Here is a 17,375-nt window from a genome sequence, read left to right on the forward strand (position 1 = left end):
CAGTGATGGGTGAGAACAGATATGGTGGCAGCTCTTACAACTGGACATGCTGTGGCTGAGGTTAATGTTTGTGCTCTGTTTATTCATTCAATGAGTGTATGCTGAGTACCCATTAAGTGCCAGGCACTGTGCCAAGTGCTGGGGACCTAACTCTGCAAGAGAGATGGAAGGCATTATCTGGGAAACTGATTACATGGTGAGAACAAACCAGCTAACAGATGTTGCTGTTCAGTGTGGCAGATCTGGAGGGCCTGGCTCGGGGTTGCAGTAGAAAGGACCAGTGTGGGGCTAGTGAAGGCGAGCTCCCTAAAGAAGGAGGTGCAAGCAGCTCTGGAAGGAAAGTAGCCCTTAGCTAGAGGCGGGGATGGCGTTCCAGACTGAGGCTCACGGATCTAACAGGGCAGGAGCACACCAGCTTCGGTCCAAGGCTAACCCAGCACCACATGCACGGCACAAAGTATAATGATTAAGACGAGCCAACCCGCCTGGTCTCAAATCCTGCTTTTCCAGTTACTGTGTGACTTTGACTTGATTACTTTCCCTCTCTGTGCCACAGTTTCCTCATCAGTTAAATGGAGATAATAACAGCACCTGTTGGTATGATCTAAATCAAATCCCCTACAATTATACAGTGGAAGTGACAAATAGATTCAAGGGATTAGATCTGATAGAGTGCCTGAAGAACTATGGACAAAGGTTCATGACATTGTACAGGAGGCAGGGATCAAGACCATCCCCAAGAAAAAGAAATGCAAAAAGGCAAAATGGCTGTCTGAGGAGGCCTTACAAATAGCTAAGAAAAGAAGAGAAGCAAAAGCAAAGAAGAAAAGGAAAGATATACCCATTTGAATGCAGAGTTCCAAAGAATAGCAAGGAGGGATAAGAAAGCCTTCCTCAGTGATCAATGCAAAGAAATAGAGGAAAACAATAGAATGAAAAAGACTAGAGATCTCAATAAAATTAGAGATTCCAAGGGAACATTTCATGCAAAGATGGGCTCAATAAAGGACAGAAATGGTATGGACTTAATAGAAGCAGAAGATATTAAGAAGAGGCGGCAAGAGTACACAGAAGAACTGTATGAAAAAGATCTTCATGACTCAGATAACCACAATTGTGTGATCATTCACCTAGAGCCAGACGTCCTGGAGTGTGAAGTCAAGTGAGCCTTAGAAAGCATCACTATGAACAAAGCTAGTGGAGGTAGATGGAATTCCAGTTGAGCTATTTCAAATCCTAAAATATGATGCTGTGAAAGTGCTGCAGTCAATATGGCAGCAAATTTGGAAAACTCAGCAGTGGCCACAGGACTGGAAAAGGTCAGTTTACATTTCAATCCCAAAGAAGGGCAATGCCAAAGAAATGTTCAAATGACTGCACAATTGCACTCATCTCACGCGCTAGCAGAGTGAGTAATGCTTAAAATTTTCCAAGCCAGTCTTCAACAGTACATGAACCGTGAACTTCCAAATGTTTAAGCTGGATTTAGAAAAGGCAGAGGAACCAGAGATCAAACTGCCAACATCTGTTGGATCATCGAAAAAGCAAGAGAGTTCGAAAAACATCTACCTCTGCTTTATTGACTACGCCAAAGCCTTTGACTGTGTGGATCACTACAAACTGGAAAATTCTTCAAGAGATGGGAATACCAGACCACTTTACCTGCCTCCTGAGAAATCTGTATGCAGATCAAGAAGCAATAGTTAGAACCAGACATGGAACAACAGACTGGTTCCAAATCGGGAAAGGCTGCATATTGTCACCCTGCTTATTTAACTTATATGCAGAGTACATCATGCAAAATGCCGGGCTGGATGAAGCATAAGCTGGAATCAAGATTGCTGGGAGAAATATCAACCTCAGATATGCAGATGACACCACCCTTATGGCAGAAAGTGAAGAGGAACTAAAAAGCCTCTTGATGAAAGTGAAAGAGGATAGTGAAAAAGTTGGCTTAAAGCTAAGCATTCAGAAAACTAAGATCATGGCATCCAGTCCCATCACTTCATGGCAAAGAGATGGGGACACAATGAAAACAGTGAGAGACTTTATTTTGGGGGGCTCCAAAATCACTGCAGATGGTGACTGCAGCCATGAAATTCAAAGATGCTTACTCCTTGAAAGAAAAGCTATGACCAACCTAGACAGCATATTAAAAAGCAGAGAATTACTTTGCCAACAAAGGTCTGTCAAGTCAAAGCTATGGTTTTTCCAGTAATCGTGTATGGATGTGAGAGTTGGACTAGAAAGAAAGCTGAGTGCTGAAGGATTGATGCTTTTGAACTGTGGTGTTGGAGAAGACTCTCGAGAGTCTCTAGTCCAGTGCCTTGGACTGCAGGGAGATCCAATCACTCAATCCTAAAGGAAATCAGTCCTGAATATTCATTGAAAGGACTGATGCTGAAGCTCCAATACTTTGGCCACCTGATGCAAAGAACTGACTTATTGGAAAAGACCCTGATGCTGGGAAAGATTGAAGGCAGGAGGAGAAGGGGACAACAGAGGATGAGATGGTTGGATGGCATTACCGACGCAATGGACATGAGTTTGAGTAAATTCTGGGAGTTGGTGATGGACAGGAAGGCCTTGTGTGCTGCAGTCCATGGGGTCACAAAGAATCGGACACGACTGAACGACTGAACTGAACTGAAGCGGACGTCACCTGAGTCTTAGAGCTGTTGTGAGGGTGAGATGTGTCAGCATACCCACAGCCTGGTGTGTACTGAGCCCTTGGTGAATTGGATGCACCACAGCTGAGTGGGTCGAGCACACGGGCTGACCCTCCTCAGAGCATTCAGCCTGCTGCTGGCATCAGGGAGTGCTGTTTCCTGGGGATGACTTGGTAGGAGAATTAGCGTCCCAGGTGGCTTGGTTGCTTGGGCTCCAGACCAGGCCTCTCTGGAGCTCTGGGCCATTGGGGGTAAATTGCTCACTCCCTCTGCCTAGGAAGTCTGCCTGCCACGTGCGAAATGGATGGAGTGGTGCCGCCCGCCCAACTTTAGCTCCCAGAAGGGGCAAGAGGGCAGGATGCTTGCTTAGCAGGCTTGCCTGAGTGTGTGTGCAGGCCAGGATGAGTAGCCCAGGCGTTTGTTTCGTGAGAGTTTCTTTTGATGGAGACTTTATTTTCTGTGCAAGGGCCGCAGAGCAGCACCCCTCTCATTCTGGCTGCAGGACCCGTGTCCTGTTGGAGGGCAACACCAGCTTCTCAAGTGGGGCCAAGCTGTGTCCCAGGGAGAGGGTGTCTGGCCCTGGCACAGTGCTTGGGGTGGCAACAGCAAAGACCAAGGTTTCTCGGCCACATAAATGTTAAACCTAGTGCCTGGTGCTATTTTTAGTCCCAGGGCCGAAGAAAGGAAGAAGGGAACCGGGTTTATTGCAGGGAGAGTGGTGCGTGGGGTGGCGGCTACCTGCACAAACCCAGCTTGTGGGCCTGGCCTCAGGGGGAAGGGCGGCCTTGGCTGCTGGGCAGAGGACAGACCTCGCTGCAGACGGAACAACCAGGGCTGTGTGACAGTGGACGGCTTCTGGCAGATTGCAGGGATGGGCCGCAGCTTAGGGTTACATCTGAGTGAGCAGCAGCCCCAAGGGCTGTGTTTGTGGGTTTTAGAACAGCCATACTGCAGCTCCCCCTCAGCTGTCACAGGCCAAGGGACAGCTCCAGGCTCAGCAGGGACATCCGCCTGGAATCCAGAGACCCCGGCCCCAAGCCCCGAACTCTAGCCAGAGCCCAGAATCGCATCTGATTTCAGGAGGCCACCACTTGCCCCCCCAGAACCTGAGAAGAGCTCCTCTAGTCATGGTGAAAGAACATTCTTCCAGCGGGTCTGCAGACAGGACGCCGGGGCTCGGGGCTGTCGGGTGTATAAGGCGGCCTCGCGCTCGCAGCTCCTAGGAGGCCGGCCGAACTTGGGCCCCGTGGGTCTGCAGCCTGCGGTCCTCTGCTGGATCCTCCGGCGTGTTCTCTGAGAGACGCTTGTCAGGCTGGGCGGGCCTGTGTTTTTGGTCTCTTTGTTCATCTGCCCAGGGGAGCCCCTGGGGCTGGCCTTGGCCAGGGTTGCGGGGGGAGGTGTGGTTGTGAGGACTGGGCCAAGCCTGCCCTGCGGAGGGACCTCGGTCAGCTCCTGTCCCCCTCCAGGGTTGGTCCTGACAGTGAACTCTGTCCTGTGCCGCGGGGTCACTCAGAGGGTGCGAAGTATCTCTACGGGGAAATGTGGTTTTTCCTCCTCCAAAGGGGCCCCAGTCCTCGTGGCCCTGTGGGGTTTCCCTGTCTGCACCGACACCCCGTCTGCACAGATCCCAAAGCAGTCTGTTCCGATCGGCCTCATGCATTCATTTGTGTGGTCAGGGCCCCCAGCACGCCTGGGGCTCACAGAGGTCCCCTTGCCCGGCCCCGTCACCGCGTGGCGCAGCCCCCGATGCTGCTCGTCAGAAGCCTCCTGGATGCCTCAGCCACGAGCCTGGCTGGAGGTCTCGCCCCTCACCCAGCCTGCACCCCCCCACCTCCAGGCTTTTTCGTTCTGTGAAGTGTGAGGAATCCACGTCTCCAGTCCTCGTTTGCATACTCGCTAGTTTCTGTTGAGGGTTTCCTACGCGCCAGGAGAGGCGCACACTGCTCTGGGTGGTCACCGAGGTCCTTTCCATTGCTGGCACCACCCTCCCCACGCTCCCACTCTCCTCTTCTGTCCTGCTGCTGTGTCAGCTGGGGCTGTGTTCAACAGCACGAAACTGAAATCTGACAAACAGGGCCTTGGGATATTAGCATTTAATTTTTCCACCTAATAAGTGGTCTGGAGACCGATGTTCCAGGGCTAGTTTCGAAGCGCCGCGATGCTGTGGCGACCAGCAGCTCGTTCCTACTTTGAGCCTCACCCTCTAGAGCTGTCTTCTCAGGCTCGTGTTTGCAGCAGACCCTGCTAGCAGATTTCTGTTTGCATATGGTTGGTCAGAATCGTCACCTGAGCACTGAACTGCTGGACAGCGTGGGAAATTGAGTGTGTAGCTAGGCACATAGCTGATCCAAGGAAGGTGGGAGGGCTCAGTGAGAAATAAGGGGAGTTGGAATCGGTAGCACCTGGGGGTGACTGCCCCAGGTGGCCACTCGCTCATCAGTCAGGGTCACGCGGCAGCAGCTGCGCCTCTGAGCACTTCCCTTGCTCTAGGTCCGGTGATTCCCAGGTTGAGTGCCCAGGGATGATCAGAGAGTGGTCCTTGAGGAAACAGTGTGTACTAGCCAGACTCCCATCCCTGCAAGTTAGGGCCGCGGTTCATGCTTCGTGAATGAGGGAAGCAGCCCAGGAGTGCGTGCATTGGCCAGGTCTGCTTAATTTTTAAGAGAAACAAGAAAGCCAGATTTTTTAAGTTTGTTTGTTTGTTTTAATCTGTATTTTGAAAAAGTCTGCTGCTGCTGCTGCTGCTGCTGCTGCTGCTAAGTCACTTCAGTCGTGTCTGACTCTGTGCGACCCTATAGACAGCAGCCCACCAGGCTCCCCCATCCCTGGGATTCTCCAGGCAAGAACACTGGAGTGGGTTGCCATTTCCCTCTCCAATGCATGAAAGTGAAAAGTGAAGGTGAAGTCGCTCAGTCATATCCGACTCTTAGCGACCCCGTGGACTGCAACCCACCAGCCTCCTCCATCCATAGGGTTTTCCAAGCAAGAGTATGGAGCAGGGTGCCATTGCCTTCTCCGTTGAAAACGTCTAGGGTTATAGAAGTGCTGAAAGGATTGTACAGAGTTCCCGTATACCAGACACACTTACAACATTGAGAAGTGGAGGCTGGTGCAGCACTGTTCATACCAGCTGGATCAGCAGACTGCAGACTTGGCGTGGGACCTCCCAGTTTTCCCACCACGGCGCCCTTTCTGTCGCAGGACCAGTCCACCATCCTCTGCTGCATGCAGTTGTTAAGGCTCCTGTCCGTGAGACTTTCCTCCGTCAGGGAGCCAGAGTTTAACATGACTTCTCCCAAGTTATCCCATTCTGCTGTAATAATTTGGAAATCATACATTCTATTTACAGTGTCTTAGTGGTTACCTTTGAAACTTTTCCATGTGCATTTGACTGAACCGTAATGTTCATCAGCATCTCCAGCTGTCTCCTGAGAAAGGGCTTGAGCAGTTTAATGCTCATCACGTCCTCTCATCTTCCACATTATTGTTTGTAAGTTTTGCCTTTTTGTTTCATTCCAGTTTATTTTCAGGATAGGTTAACATGCTTAAAGTTCACAATTTAAAAGGTATCGTAGTAACACAACATTGTAAATCAACTATACCCCAACAAAATTTTTAAAAAATGCTATAGTGAGAAATCTCTGACCCAGACATTCAGCCCCCCCACCCCCAGAAGGTCCGTCTAGTCAAGGCTATGGTTTTTCCTGTGGTCATGTAAGATGTGAGAGTTGGACTGTGATGAAGGCTGAGCGCCGAAGAATCGATGCTTTTGAACTGTGGTGTTGGGGAAGACTCTTGAGAGTCCCTTGGACTGCAAGGAGATCCAACCAGTCCATTCTGAAGGAGATCAACCCTGGGAGTTCTTTGGAAGGAATGATGCTAAAGCTGAAACTCCAGTACTTTGGCCACCTCATGCGAAGAGTTGACTCACTGGAAAAGACTCTGATGCTGGGAGGGATTGGGGACAGGAGGAGAAGGGGACGACCGAGGATGAGATGGCTGGATGGCATTACTGACTCGATGGACGTGAGTCTGGGTGAACTCTGGGAGTTGGTGATGGACAGGGAGGCCTGGCGTGCTGCGATTCATGGGGTCGCAAAGAGTTGGACACGACTGAGCGACTGAACTGAACTGAACCCCCAGAAGCAACCAGTGTTCCTAGTTCTTATGTAGCTTTCCAGCACTATCTTATCAGATCAAATCCAGCTTCGGTATATCTTTTTTCCATAAAGTATAGTTCTTCACTTCAGTTTGCAAATTGCTTTCTTCTCTTAGTAATATATCTTAGAGATACTCCCATATCAGTCCATAAACATCATCATCCTTGTTTATGGCTGTCCCTTGTTAATGGATATCTAACTTGTTCCCCACCCATGCCAGTCAAATAATTCTGTAATGAGTAACCTTGTGCTAACATTGTGTGTCATTATCCTTCAGTGGAAGGATATCTGTAAGAGACAACCTAGAAATGGTATCTCTGGGTCAAAGGGAACGTGTCCAGTAATTTAAAAGATGTAGCCAAATAACCCTCTTTAGACGTCATGCTAATTTACTTTCCCACAAGGGACATGTGAGATGGTATTTCCCCAAGTGCATAGCCACAGAGGTGTTAGTGTTTGTTTTAATCTGATTGTAAAAAGTATATTTCAGGGAATTCCCTGACAGTCCAGTGGTTAGAACTTTGCACTCTTACTGCCAAGGGCCCAGGTTCAGTCCCTAGTCAGGGAACTAAAACCTCACAAGCTGCAAAAAAAAAAAAAAGTATATTTCAGTGATGTTTTAATTTGTATTTCTCTTTTTATAAATGATGTTGAGCGTGTTTTCATATGTTTAAGAAGTAAATGTATACCTTTTTTCTATATTTTTTTGTATCTTGGGCCCATTTTTTTGTTGGATTGCTGATCTTTTACTTAATTTTTAGAAACTATTTTAGAGCAGTTAGCCCTTTGTCTGATGAATTGCAAATGTATTTCCCAGTCTGTTACCTGTTTTTGTTTTTTATCTTCTAGGTTTGGGGGGTGTGTGTATGTTTGTTTGGCTGTGCTGGGTCTTCGTTGCAGCACAGGAACTGTTGTTTACAGCATATGGGAACTAGTTCCCTGACCAGGGGTCGAACCCAGGCCCCCTGTGTTGGGAATGCGGACCTGAGCCCCTGGACCAGGGAAGTCCCTGAGGGGTTTTTTGTTTTTTTACTTTGTAGTAAGTTTGTATTTTTATGAAATAGCGTTTGTTAATTTTTTTACCCATAAGTTTTTACCCATTAAGTTTTGCGGATTTTAGTATCAATCTCCACTTTTCCTCCACTTAGCTTTTCAGCACTTTTTATATAGTTCATGTATTTTTGTTTTAACGTTAAAACCTTTGATTTATTTGGACCTTGTCTTGGTATAAGATATAAGGTAGGGATCCAGATGGCTACTCAGTTGTCCCCGTATTATTTCCTGAAGAATCTGTCTTTTCTTTTTGGTTTGGAGTGCCATCTTTTTAAAAAAATAAATGTATTTTTAATTGGAGGATAATTGCTTTTTCATGTTGCTGCTGCTGCTGCTGCTGCTAAGTTGCTTCAGTCATGTCTGACTCTGTGCTACTCCGTAGATGGCAGCCCACCAGGGTCCCCTGTCCCTGGGAATCTCCAGGCAAGAACACGAGTGGGTTGCCATTTCCTTCTTCAATGCATGAAAGTGAAAAGTGAAAGTGAAGTCTCTCAGTCATGTCTGACTCTTAGTGACCCCATGGACTGCAGCCCACCAGGCTCCTCCGTCCGTGGGATTTTCCAGGCAAGAGTACTGGAGTGGGGTGCCATTGCCTTCTATCGTGTTAGTTTCTGTCAAACAGCAACATGAATCAGCCGTAGGTGTACACACGTCCCCTCCCTCCTGCCCCTCCCTCCCGCCCCCTAGGTTGTCACAGCGTTTGAGCTCCCCATGTCACACGGCAAACCCCCCCCCGGCTGTCTGTGTCACACAGTGTATTGTTTCAGTGTTACTCTCCCAATCTGTCTCTCCCTGGAGCGCCGTCTTTATAACATTCAAGTCCCGTCCCGTATGCATTTGTATCTGTTTGTGGACTTTGTATATTCTCTTTCAGTGATTGTCTGTTCTTGTGCCAGTGCCTCACTGGTTTATCTACCATAGCCTTCCTATGCAATTCTTTTCATTTCTCTCCAGTTAATTCCCTCCCTCCATCCAGCCTCTTTGCTTTCTTCAAGTCCTGTCCTTTACTCTCGGTAGACAACTATCCCTTATACTCAGGCTAACTAAGCAGCGAGACCGTCCCCGCGAGCTTTAACGCCCCCGCACACGCAGCTGCGGCGTCCGTGTCTTCCTCTTCCTGTGCCCTTGAGTCAGTCCCCTCCCATCAGTCGTTCTGCCCCGGCTGCCCCCTTGGACCTTCAGACTGTCTTTCTCAGAAGGCCTCTCCTTTAGCCACAGCTTACTCGAGTCGCCTCTATCCCAAAAAACCTCCTCGTGGCTTTGCTAGTTTTTCAAGCTACCTCCTCTTATAAATTTTTTTCCCCTGATGATAATCATTTAACAATAAGTCTCCTTCACTGTCCCAGCTTACTTGCTGCCACTTCATCTTCAGAGCCCTGCTTTCTATCCCACCCATTTGGTTGAAATTTGTATAACAAGGTCAGAGATAACCTCACAGTCACCAAATTCAGTGGCCGTGTATCTGTTTATCACTCTTAAACTCTGCAGCATTTGACATGGTGGACTACCCTCCCCCCAAAAAAAAAACAAACCCAGCCCTTGCCTAGTCCCTGCCACACTCCCATCCCGAGTGTCTCGTCTCCAGCGCCCCGCCCCCCTGTGGCATGTCAGTCTTTAGTGAACCGAGCTCCGTCCTGCGGCTGTCCTATCAGTGAACGTGCACCCACACACGCAACTCCAGATTCCTAGCCCCCCGGCGCCTAGAGTCTGGCGCCGAATTTCCAAGCTGCCTTTGGGAGACCAATTTAAGGGTCATTGTGTCAGTCCACACAAGGGAGGATGGAGGCCTGGTCGGAAGCAATGATTAAGAGGGAACGATTTACCGCCAACTGAAAGTTGCTTTACTGTAGCACAGGGGTTCTCAAGCTTGGCTGTGCATTACAGTCCCCAGGGGAATTAAAAAATCCCGATGCCAAGCTGCTCCCAAACCAGTCGAATGAGAATGTATGAGGATAGCTCCCCAGTGATTGAAGTATAGCCAAGTTTGCAAGTCTAGAGCAAGGTGAAAGAGGTGAGTGGCTTCCACTTTCCGGCTTTGATAGGTGGGCGGTTGGCGTCTGGGTCACAGAGGTAGGGATTACCAGAGGAGGGAAGGGCCAGCTCAGGGCCAGAACGTGGCTTCTGTTTGGATCGGTTGAGTGAGCTGCCTGTGGGGACATCCAGGGTGAGGTTCCAAAGGTGCTTGAATTTCCGTGAGATAGGTCTCTCCTGATGTTAGTTTCCAGGTCTGCACTGCCACAGCACGGTCTAGTCACGCGCCCTGTGGCTTGAAGTGCGCATGCCGGATTCAGTGTCCTCCCAGCCATCCCTTCAAGTCCTCTCGCCTGTGGCGCCCCTCGCCCTGCCAGCAGGGTTCCCCAGCACTCCTCAGCGTGTCGGCTCCGCGTCTCTTCTCAGGCTGTATCCCCGAGAGGCCTTCCCTGCCGGACTCTCCCCATATCTCGTGGCCTCACTCCCCCTCACTTATGTGTGATTTGTGGACAAGACTGGTTGGGGGTTGGAACTGCCTCCTCTAGGGTGCCATATGGGGGTCACCAGATTCCGGAACAGTGTGCATCACCCCTTGCTCGGTGGCTCTGCGCTGACAGTCTGGTTGCAGACCTGTCAGCTGCTGGCCTAGTGGGCAGGGAGTGTGTCTTTTTCCTTCTCCCAGAGGCAGGAAGGGTGGGATCCACTGCCTTCAAGCCAGGTGCTTAGGAGAGAGATGATTCTGGGGCCTGGTGGGGACAGGATGGGGGTTGGGGGGCCTGATGCATATGAGGACCTCCAGCAGGGGCTGGAGAATTTGACAAAGGCCCTCAGGCCGTTCTCATGTGGCTCCTGCAGGCTCAGGAGGCTCAAAGAGCAGGGCGCGGGGAAGGATTCATGGGGGCACGTCGCCCACCACACCTGGCTCATAGAGACTGCTCTGAAGCCCACAAACCCGCTGCAAGAGCCAGGTCGGCAAAGGGTGGAGGCGCAGTGACCCGTGATGCCAGGAGTGGAGACTGGCTCACTGCAGGCCTGAGGCACTCCTGCCCCAGCAGGGCAGCAGGACGTGCCCTCCCATGTGGGGGCTCCTCTGCCCACCCGTCCCCACCCTGTCACCCTCATCCTCCCCAGCCTCTTCCTGTCTTCCCCTTCGTCCAGGCTGACAGGAACTGCCCTGTAGAGATCCGTCTGCGTTCAGACCCAGATGATGCCAGAGCTATGACCGGGCCTGCAGGCGTGGCGCCCAGGGGAAGTCAGCCATGGAGCAGCCCCCGGAGGAAGCCCCTGAGGCCCGGCCAGAGGAGGAGAAAGAGGAAGCGGCAAGTACAGAAGGAGCCCCAGAGCTCAACGGGGGACCAGAGCACTCACTTCCTTCCAGCAGCTACACAGGTGAGGGGGTGCTGGGGGCGCAGACGGGGGAGCCTAGCCCGCCGCACACAGCGTTGTCATGGGAGGCAGGGGGCCAGGGTGGGTAAGGGCCGGAGCCAGGCAGCCCGGGGCCACACCCCGGCTCTGCTGCTCATCAGCTGCAGGATCTTGGGCGAGTTGTCTCCCTTCTTCCTGTAGAACACGGGTTACAGCAGGTGTACACGCAGGCTTTTGTGGGAATTGAACGAGTTAGCGTTTGTAATGCGTGTTGCTGTTGATATTCCACCTCTCATACTACAAGGGGCCCAGGACAAACGTGCATCAGCAACATCCACAAAGATCACCTTACGTGTGATGATCAGGCTTAGACAGAACACACAGCTCAGCTCATCTGGTGCTAGTTACACATCATCAGGGTGCTTTGCAATTAGGCAGATGCTAAGCAGTTAGAGAGAATGACCGGAATTTAGCTTCTCTTGCCTCGCTTGTTGGTTCCGCGGTATCTACTGCCAGCATCAGCGCAGATGCCTTCCTCTGGTACCTTGTGCCACTCCATCATCCTCCTCCTCTCATCGTCGTGATGTTGGGTCCACCACCAAGGTCTCCTGGACGCCCGCTCTCAGCCCCTGGCTCTCCCTGGTGCTGATGCCGCCCCTTCCCTCGCCGCCTCACCCCAGCTCTCTCCTGCCCCCTCCACCCGAGTGCTGCTGCGTTCACCGATCCTTGCTCCCTTCTCGCAGAGGGAGCTCTGGGTCAGTAGAGGACGTGCTGCCCAGAGGGGCATCCCGACCTCGCTGCTGGTTTCAGCTGTGGGGGATCCCAACTGCAAGTGGTGATGTGGGCAGAGGAGCGGGCTGGCCCCACAGAGATGGCTCTGGCCCCCTGGGTCTGCATGGGGAGGAGGCGGATGGGGTCCGGAGTTGAGGTAGGGCGGATAGGGGCTGTTGAGGTCAGACTGGCCCTCACCTGAGCCCACATCTACAAGAGGCCTGGATCCCTGGGTCACACTGCTCTGAACCTGCACAGCAGGAGCCCGGCTTTTGTAGAGGTTCCTCCTCCTCGGGGCACAGGCTGGGGCAGGGCAACTGGAAAGCCATTGGCCAGTCCCTCCGGTCCCACCAGACACCCAGGCATGAGGAAAGTACGCTGCTGTGACTTCAGGCCCCGAGAGAGGGTGTCCCCCCACCCCCAGGGTCACCTGCTCCCTGTTGGGTGGCTGGTTCCTGGGATGGCTTTGCAGAACAACCTTCCTCAAAAGAGAGAACTGGCTAAACCTGCAGCCGTCTTGTCCTGCAGAGCTGACAGCCCACACTGTCTGAACTGGAGACAGGCACGGAGGGTTAGGAGGCAGAGGGGAGACACTGGGGGCTAAGAAGGAGCAGGAGATGTCACCAAGGACCCCAGGGAAGAGAGAAGGGGAAGAGAGGGCCTCGGGGTCGGTGGCCTCACTGCCTACGCTGGCCCACACCCTCCCCGGGCACGGAGAAGTTACCAGCGCAGTGTCCTGTCCCGTGGTTCTTGCACACCTTGGGGGACCATATACCCAAGTGATAGCCTGTTCACATGCAGAGTAGCATGTGGTAGCTGGTGCAGAAGCAGGCGAGGCAAGTGAGGTGATGGAGTCTTGGGGAGCTGATGGGTTTTCGGGCTTACAGGGAAGTGTCTGGGGCAGAATGTGCCCAGCCAGTCTCACAGTGCTGTGTACGATGTGGCGTTTAGTAGAGTTTGTGTATCAATAAATGGATGACTTGGCAGTAGAAAGAACTACTTGTTTGGTAATTGAAACAGGAGGGGATTGTTTGACCTAATCACTTAAGTGAAAGCCATAGTATGTAAAATTCTAAAAGGCAAGCCTCCCGCCAGAAAAGCAGGAGCAGGCAGTTGACGGTAGGACAGACAGACAAATGGCCAGAAAACAGGAAACATTTCTCAGTCTACTAGACAGCCAAAGAAGGGCTCTTCACATGAGATGTCATTTAGCGTGTGAGTTTGGTGGCGAGGACCAGGCTGGCCTTGCAGCCCCCGAGGCGGGGAGGGCGGCTTGGCGGTGCAGGCCAGCACTTCTGAGCGTGTGCTACTTCGGTCCTACAGCTCCTCTTTGGGGAATGTATCCAGTGTAAATACACGCTCAGGGTGCACAGAGATTTCCACACTCATCCACAGCCACGCTGTTCATAATAGCAGAAAATTGGAAAGCACCCATGTGTGGGGAGCTGGTATGTAAACTGTGGGAGAGCCGTGCAGTGGGGTGCCGTGCGGTCAGTAGGAAGACTGAGGTGGGTCTGTATGCACTGACAGGGAAGTAAGCCCCCAACTGCTTGAGGATCCCACTGTTTAAAAATCCTCACGTACCTCAGAAGGCACTGGGATAGAACAGCCAGAGGACTGGGGCCTGCTTGGAGGGGTAGGATTGGTTGCGGGGGGGGGGTCTGTCACGCGCTGCATGCGTACCCTTATATGTTTTTCCCAGCAAGCCTGCAGCAGTCTCATAACTTAAAAAGCAAATGAATTGCTTTCTTTAAAAGGGTGAAATAAACTAGTTGTTGTTTTCTTAAAAATAAAAGCAGCCAGCAGGTGAGGGGCCCCAGGAACAGAGCTTCTTGCGTCGGGGAGCCCAGTGCCCAGGGCAGGAGCCCCAGGTCTGCCAGTCTGGACCGCGGGCCTCTGGAAAGGGCCTCACCTCTCCAGTCTCAGTCTGTTCATCCTTTAAGGCTGCATCTTGGAGCTTCCCTGGTGGCCTCGTGGTCAGGGTTTCCGGCTTTCACCCTGGTGGCCTGGGTTCTATCCCTGGTCGGGGACGCTGCGTGGTGCGGCCAGAAGTCCTGCCCATCTCAAGGGCCAGTGGGTGAGGAGTCACGGCGGCATGTGACCAGCCACGGCTGTGCCAGCACCTGCCGGTTCCCTGTTCCTCCCGTGAGTCTGTGACTTTGGCCTCTGGCGTCCCCTTAGGGACCCCAAGAGGATGAGGCGCCGTCTCAAGCCCTGAAACAGCAGGCAGGCTTCATAGTTTGGCTCCCTCTGACCCCCCCCAGAGGTTTTGCGCTGACGCTGTGCACCTCTGTACCGAGCTCAGCACCCGCCAAGCACCCCCTCTTCCAGGAGGTAATCAGGACGGGCCTCACGTGAGCACTCAGCAGCGAGGATGCTCGCATGCCCCGAGTCCTCGGCTGGCGGGGGCGCTGAGCCAGCCCTCACCCGCCTCTCCCGCCCCCTCCCCTCTGGCGGCAGTGATGAACCTCCCAGTCACACCCAAGGGGGAGGTCAGGGGTCTCCGCGCGGGACTGAGGGAGACAGAGTATCCTTCCTCCCAGCCTCGGCACTTCCTCTCACTCAGCAGTGCCTGACGGGGGTCCGCAGGGGCTGGCCATCCAGGGGAGGGCACGGCTGGGTACCTGCCCTGAGAAGCCCGCAGGCCAGGCGAGCAGAGACTGCCGGGTCGCCCAGCCCCAGAGTTCCACAGAACTGGCCATGTCTTCAGAAGCTGTTTGCTATGGGGGCTCTACCAGTAAAGTAAATAGACAGGGCTGTTCCCTCTGGGCCGCCCTCCCAGCTCTGACAACAGCATGCCTCCAGCGATGGAGACTAGATAGACAGGCCGGGGAGGCGATGACGTGAATAAGGCCAGTCGTGTCTGTTTGCTGAACGTGTAATCAGAGATGGTGCAACTGATACTTCTCTCTCTGCGTGACGGGGCTACTGCTTATGCTAAGCCCAAACACTCTAGTAATACATTCGGCAGTGACTCATCTCACTGATGCTAGTCACAAACTACCGATTAGTAGCTATGAACACAAGTACACACGCACGCACACATAGGTGTGGGCGGTCATCCAGTGCTGGGGGTCAGAGCTCAGCCCTGGGGGTTCTGAGTTAGAATTCTTGGTCTGCCACAGTGTTAGGGCTCTGTGGAGAAAGAACCAAGAGCGAGTGTGTGTGTGTGTGTGTGTGTGTGTGTGTGTGTGTGTGTGTGTGTGTGTGTGTGTGTGTGTGTAGAGAGAGAGATTTATTTTAAGGAATTGGATCATGTAGTTATGACGATTGGCAACTTGAAAGTCTGCAGGCAGGCCAGCAGGCTGGAGGCCTGGGGGCAGTGATGGTGGAGCTCAAGTTGGGAGCAGCCTGCAGGCAGCATTTCTTCTGCCCTGCGGAGGCCTTGGTCTCGTCTTCCTGAGGCCCTCAGCTGACTGGCGGGGGCCTCTCACAGTATGAGGCGTCCTGATTTAAATATCAGTAGTATCAAAAAATGCCTTCACAGTAACATGGTAGACTGGACTTCATGGGTACCTAGCCTGGCCGAGCTGACACAGAATTAGCCGCTGTCAGCACATCACCTAGCCTTCTGAGCCTGTTTCCTCATCTATGAAAGAGTCTTAAGAAGACCTGCTTGAAGGATTGTTGCATGGGTCACATGAGGCTGATGCGTGAAGCATCCAGTGGAGGTCCTGACACACTCGGTGTGCATTGAACACGTAGCCCTTGCAGGGGTTCTCGGATTGAGGGTCCCATCCCAGTCCTACCATGTATTGCACGGTGACCTTGGACAAAACCCCCTCATCTTTAAATGGTGGCAGTTACTGACTCCCAGAGTGGTTTGAAACGATGTTCATGCTCAATTGCTCAGTCATGTCCGACTCTTTTGTGACCCCATGGACTGCGGTTCGCAAGGCTCCTCTCTCCCTGGGATTCTCCTGTGGGGAGATCATGGGTGGGCAAGGAGCCTTCAGAAGTGGGTCCCTTGAGTGGGGAACATTCTGCCATTATCACTTTGGGGTAAGATATGGTGACGGTTGGAGAATAAACTTTTAAGCCAGGTGGTGAACAGGGAAGAAACAGAACTTTATCTTTGGAAAGCTCACCATGCAGTGACAAGAATACCTCAATACACCAGTTCCCCACAGCAAGCCTGCCCCTGCAGGACACAGGCGCTCCACGTGCCCCGCCCCTCAGCTCTCGGCCCCTCAGCTCCCGGCCCCTTTCTGCCGTGTGCCAGTTCCTCGTGTTCTCTTCTGCCTCACACAGGCGGCGGGGGGCGGGGGGCTGGCTCTCTCCCATCACTCCTGCTCCAGGCCTCCCTGCCTCCCCGTGGCCTTACACCACCTGGCGGGGAGCAGATGTACCTGGGTGCCGGCGCTGCCCTGCGCCTCTCTCTCCAGGCCAGTTTGCAGCTCTCCTGACTGCTCCCCGCCACCCCCGGGATGCTCACTGGGGCCTCTCCCTGCCGTCCAGAGATCTGCCTGCGTCGCTGGTACAAGGGCTTGGCACCTTGGCTTCTAGCAGCGCCCAATCTCGTTCGGAGCTCTCCCGGCCTCACAAGCAGACAACCCTCCACCCCGTCTTGGTTTCTGTGACGCCGTGGAGAAGAGGAGCCAGCAGCCAGAGGAAGGAGAAGGCCCGGCCCCTGCCATGTGGGCACAGGCTTGGGAACTGCAGAACCTTACTAAGTCCCCTCCTCACCGAAGCGGATTTACACAGCACTGCCAAGGTCCAGGAGCTCTCTGTTAGCTCCTGTGCTCCTCACCATGACTCTAGACCTGCTGTCAACTCGATTTGCAGAGGGGACATGCCCAGGGCACAGAGCTTAGGTCTGAGCCTTGGACCCTGACTTGAACTGCCCACAGGGCTCTTGAATCCATTCTCACCTCCCACACCAGGCCTGCTGCTTCTGAGAACCTGGAACCAAGTTGGGGGTCGTCCGAAGCCCTGACCTTTGAGCCCAGAGAGGGGAGCGGTCACATTCCCTGACCCCCTCGCCTGGCAGCAGCTCCCCCGCAGGCCTGCACCTTGCTGCCTGCCCCGCCACCAGCCAGCCTTGCCGCTTGCTACCTTGGGTCCTGGTTTCCTCACCTCCGCTGGTTGAGGGTAGGGTCCGACTCCGGCTCTGCGCTCAGCAAGTGCACAGCAAAAGTCTATTGAGTGAAGAGAGAGGGTGACATGCCACAAGCCGTGCCAGCAGCAACCAAGTGATCAGACACCTGCCAGCCCTCCAGAGCCACAGCGGGGACAAGGAAGCGCCCCTCTTCATGGGGAGGCGGGAGCAGCCTGGGGTGATAGGTCACTGTGAACCCAGGTTCGGTGGAGGAGGTGGCCTTCGAGATCCAAAGAGAACGTGAGTAGAGACGTGCCGAGGCTAGCGGGGGAGGCAGACGTGCAAACC

At 53.1% G+C, this 17,375-nt stretch overlaps 1 protein-coding gene across 9 annotated transcripts in view; it reads left to right on the forward strand.

Moving 5' to 3' along the window:
• The window catches only part of PPARD (peroxisome proliferator activated receptor delta), an 88,741-nt gene that overhangs the window by 62,824 nt on the left and 8,542 nt on the right, over window positions 1–17,375 (forward strand). For 6 of the 9 annotated variants that reach the window (XM_060403107.1, XM_060403105.1, XM_042237247.2 and 3 more), the window contains one exon: window positions 11,012–11,242. The exons of 2 other annotated variants lie outside the window; for them this stretch is intronic. In XM_060403107.1, the coding sequence (XP_060259090.1) occupies window positions 11,113–11,242 (130 nt within the window). In that variant the 5' untranslated portion in view covers window positions 11,012–11,112. Of the gene's footprint in view, window positions 1–10,984; window positions 11,243–17,375 lie in introns of all 9 variants that reach the window. One more of the 9 variants, XM_060403108.1, reaches the window with a different exon arrangement.

This window comes from Ovis aries, chromosome 20, assembly GCF_016772045.2.
Source record: "Ovis aries strain OAR_USU_Benz2616 breed Rambouillet chromosome 20, ARS-UI_Ramb_v3.0, whole genome shotgun sequence".
NCBI lineage: Eukaryota > Metazoa > Chordata > Mammalia > Artiodactyla > Bovidae > Ovis > Ovis aries.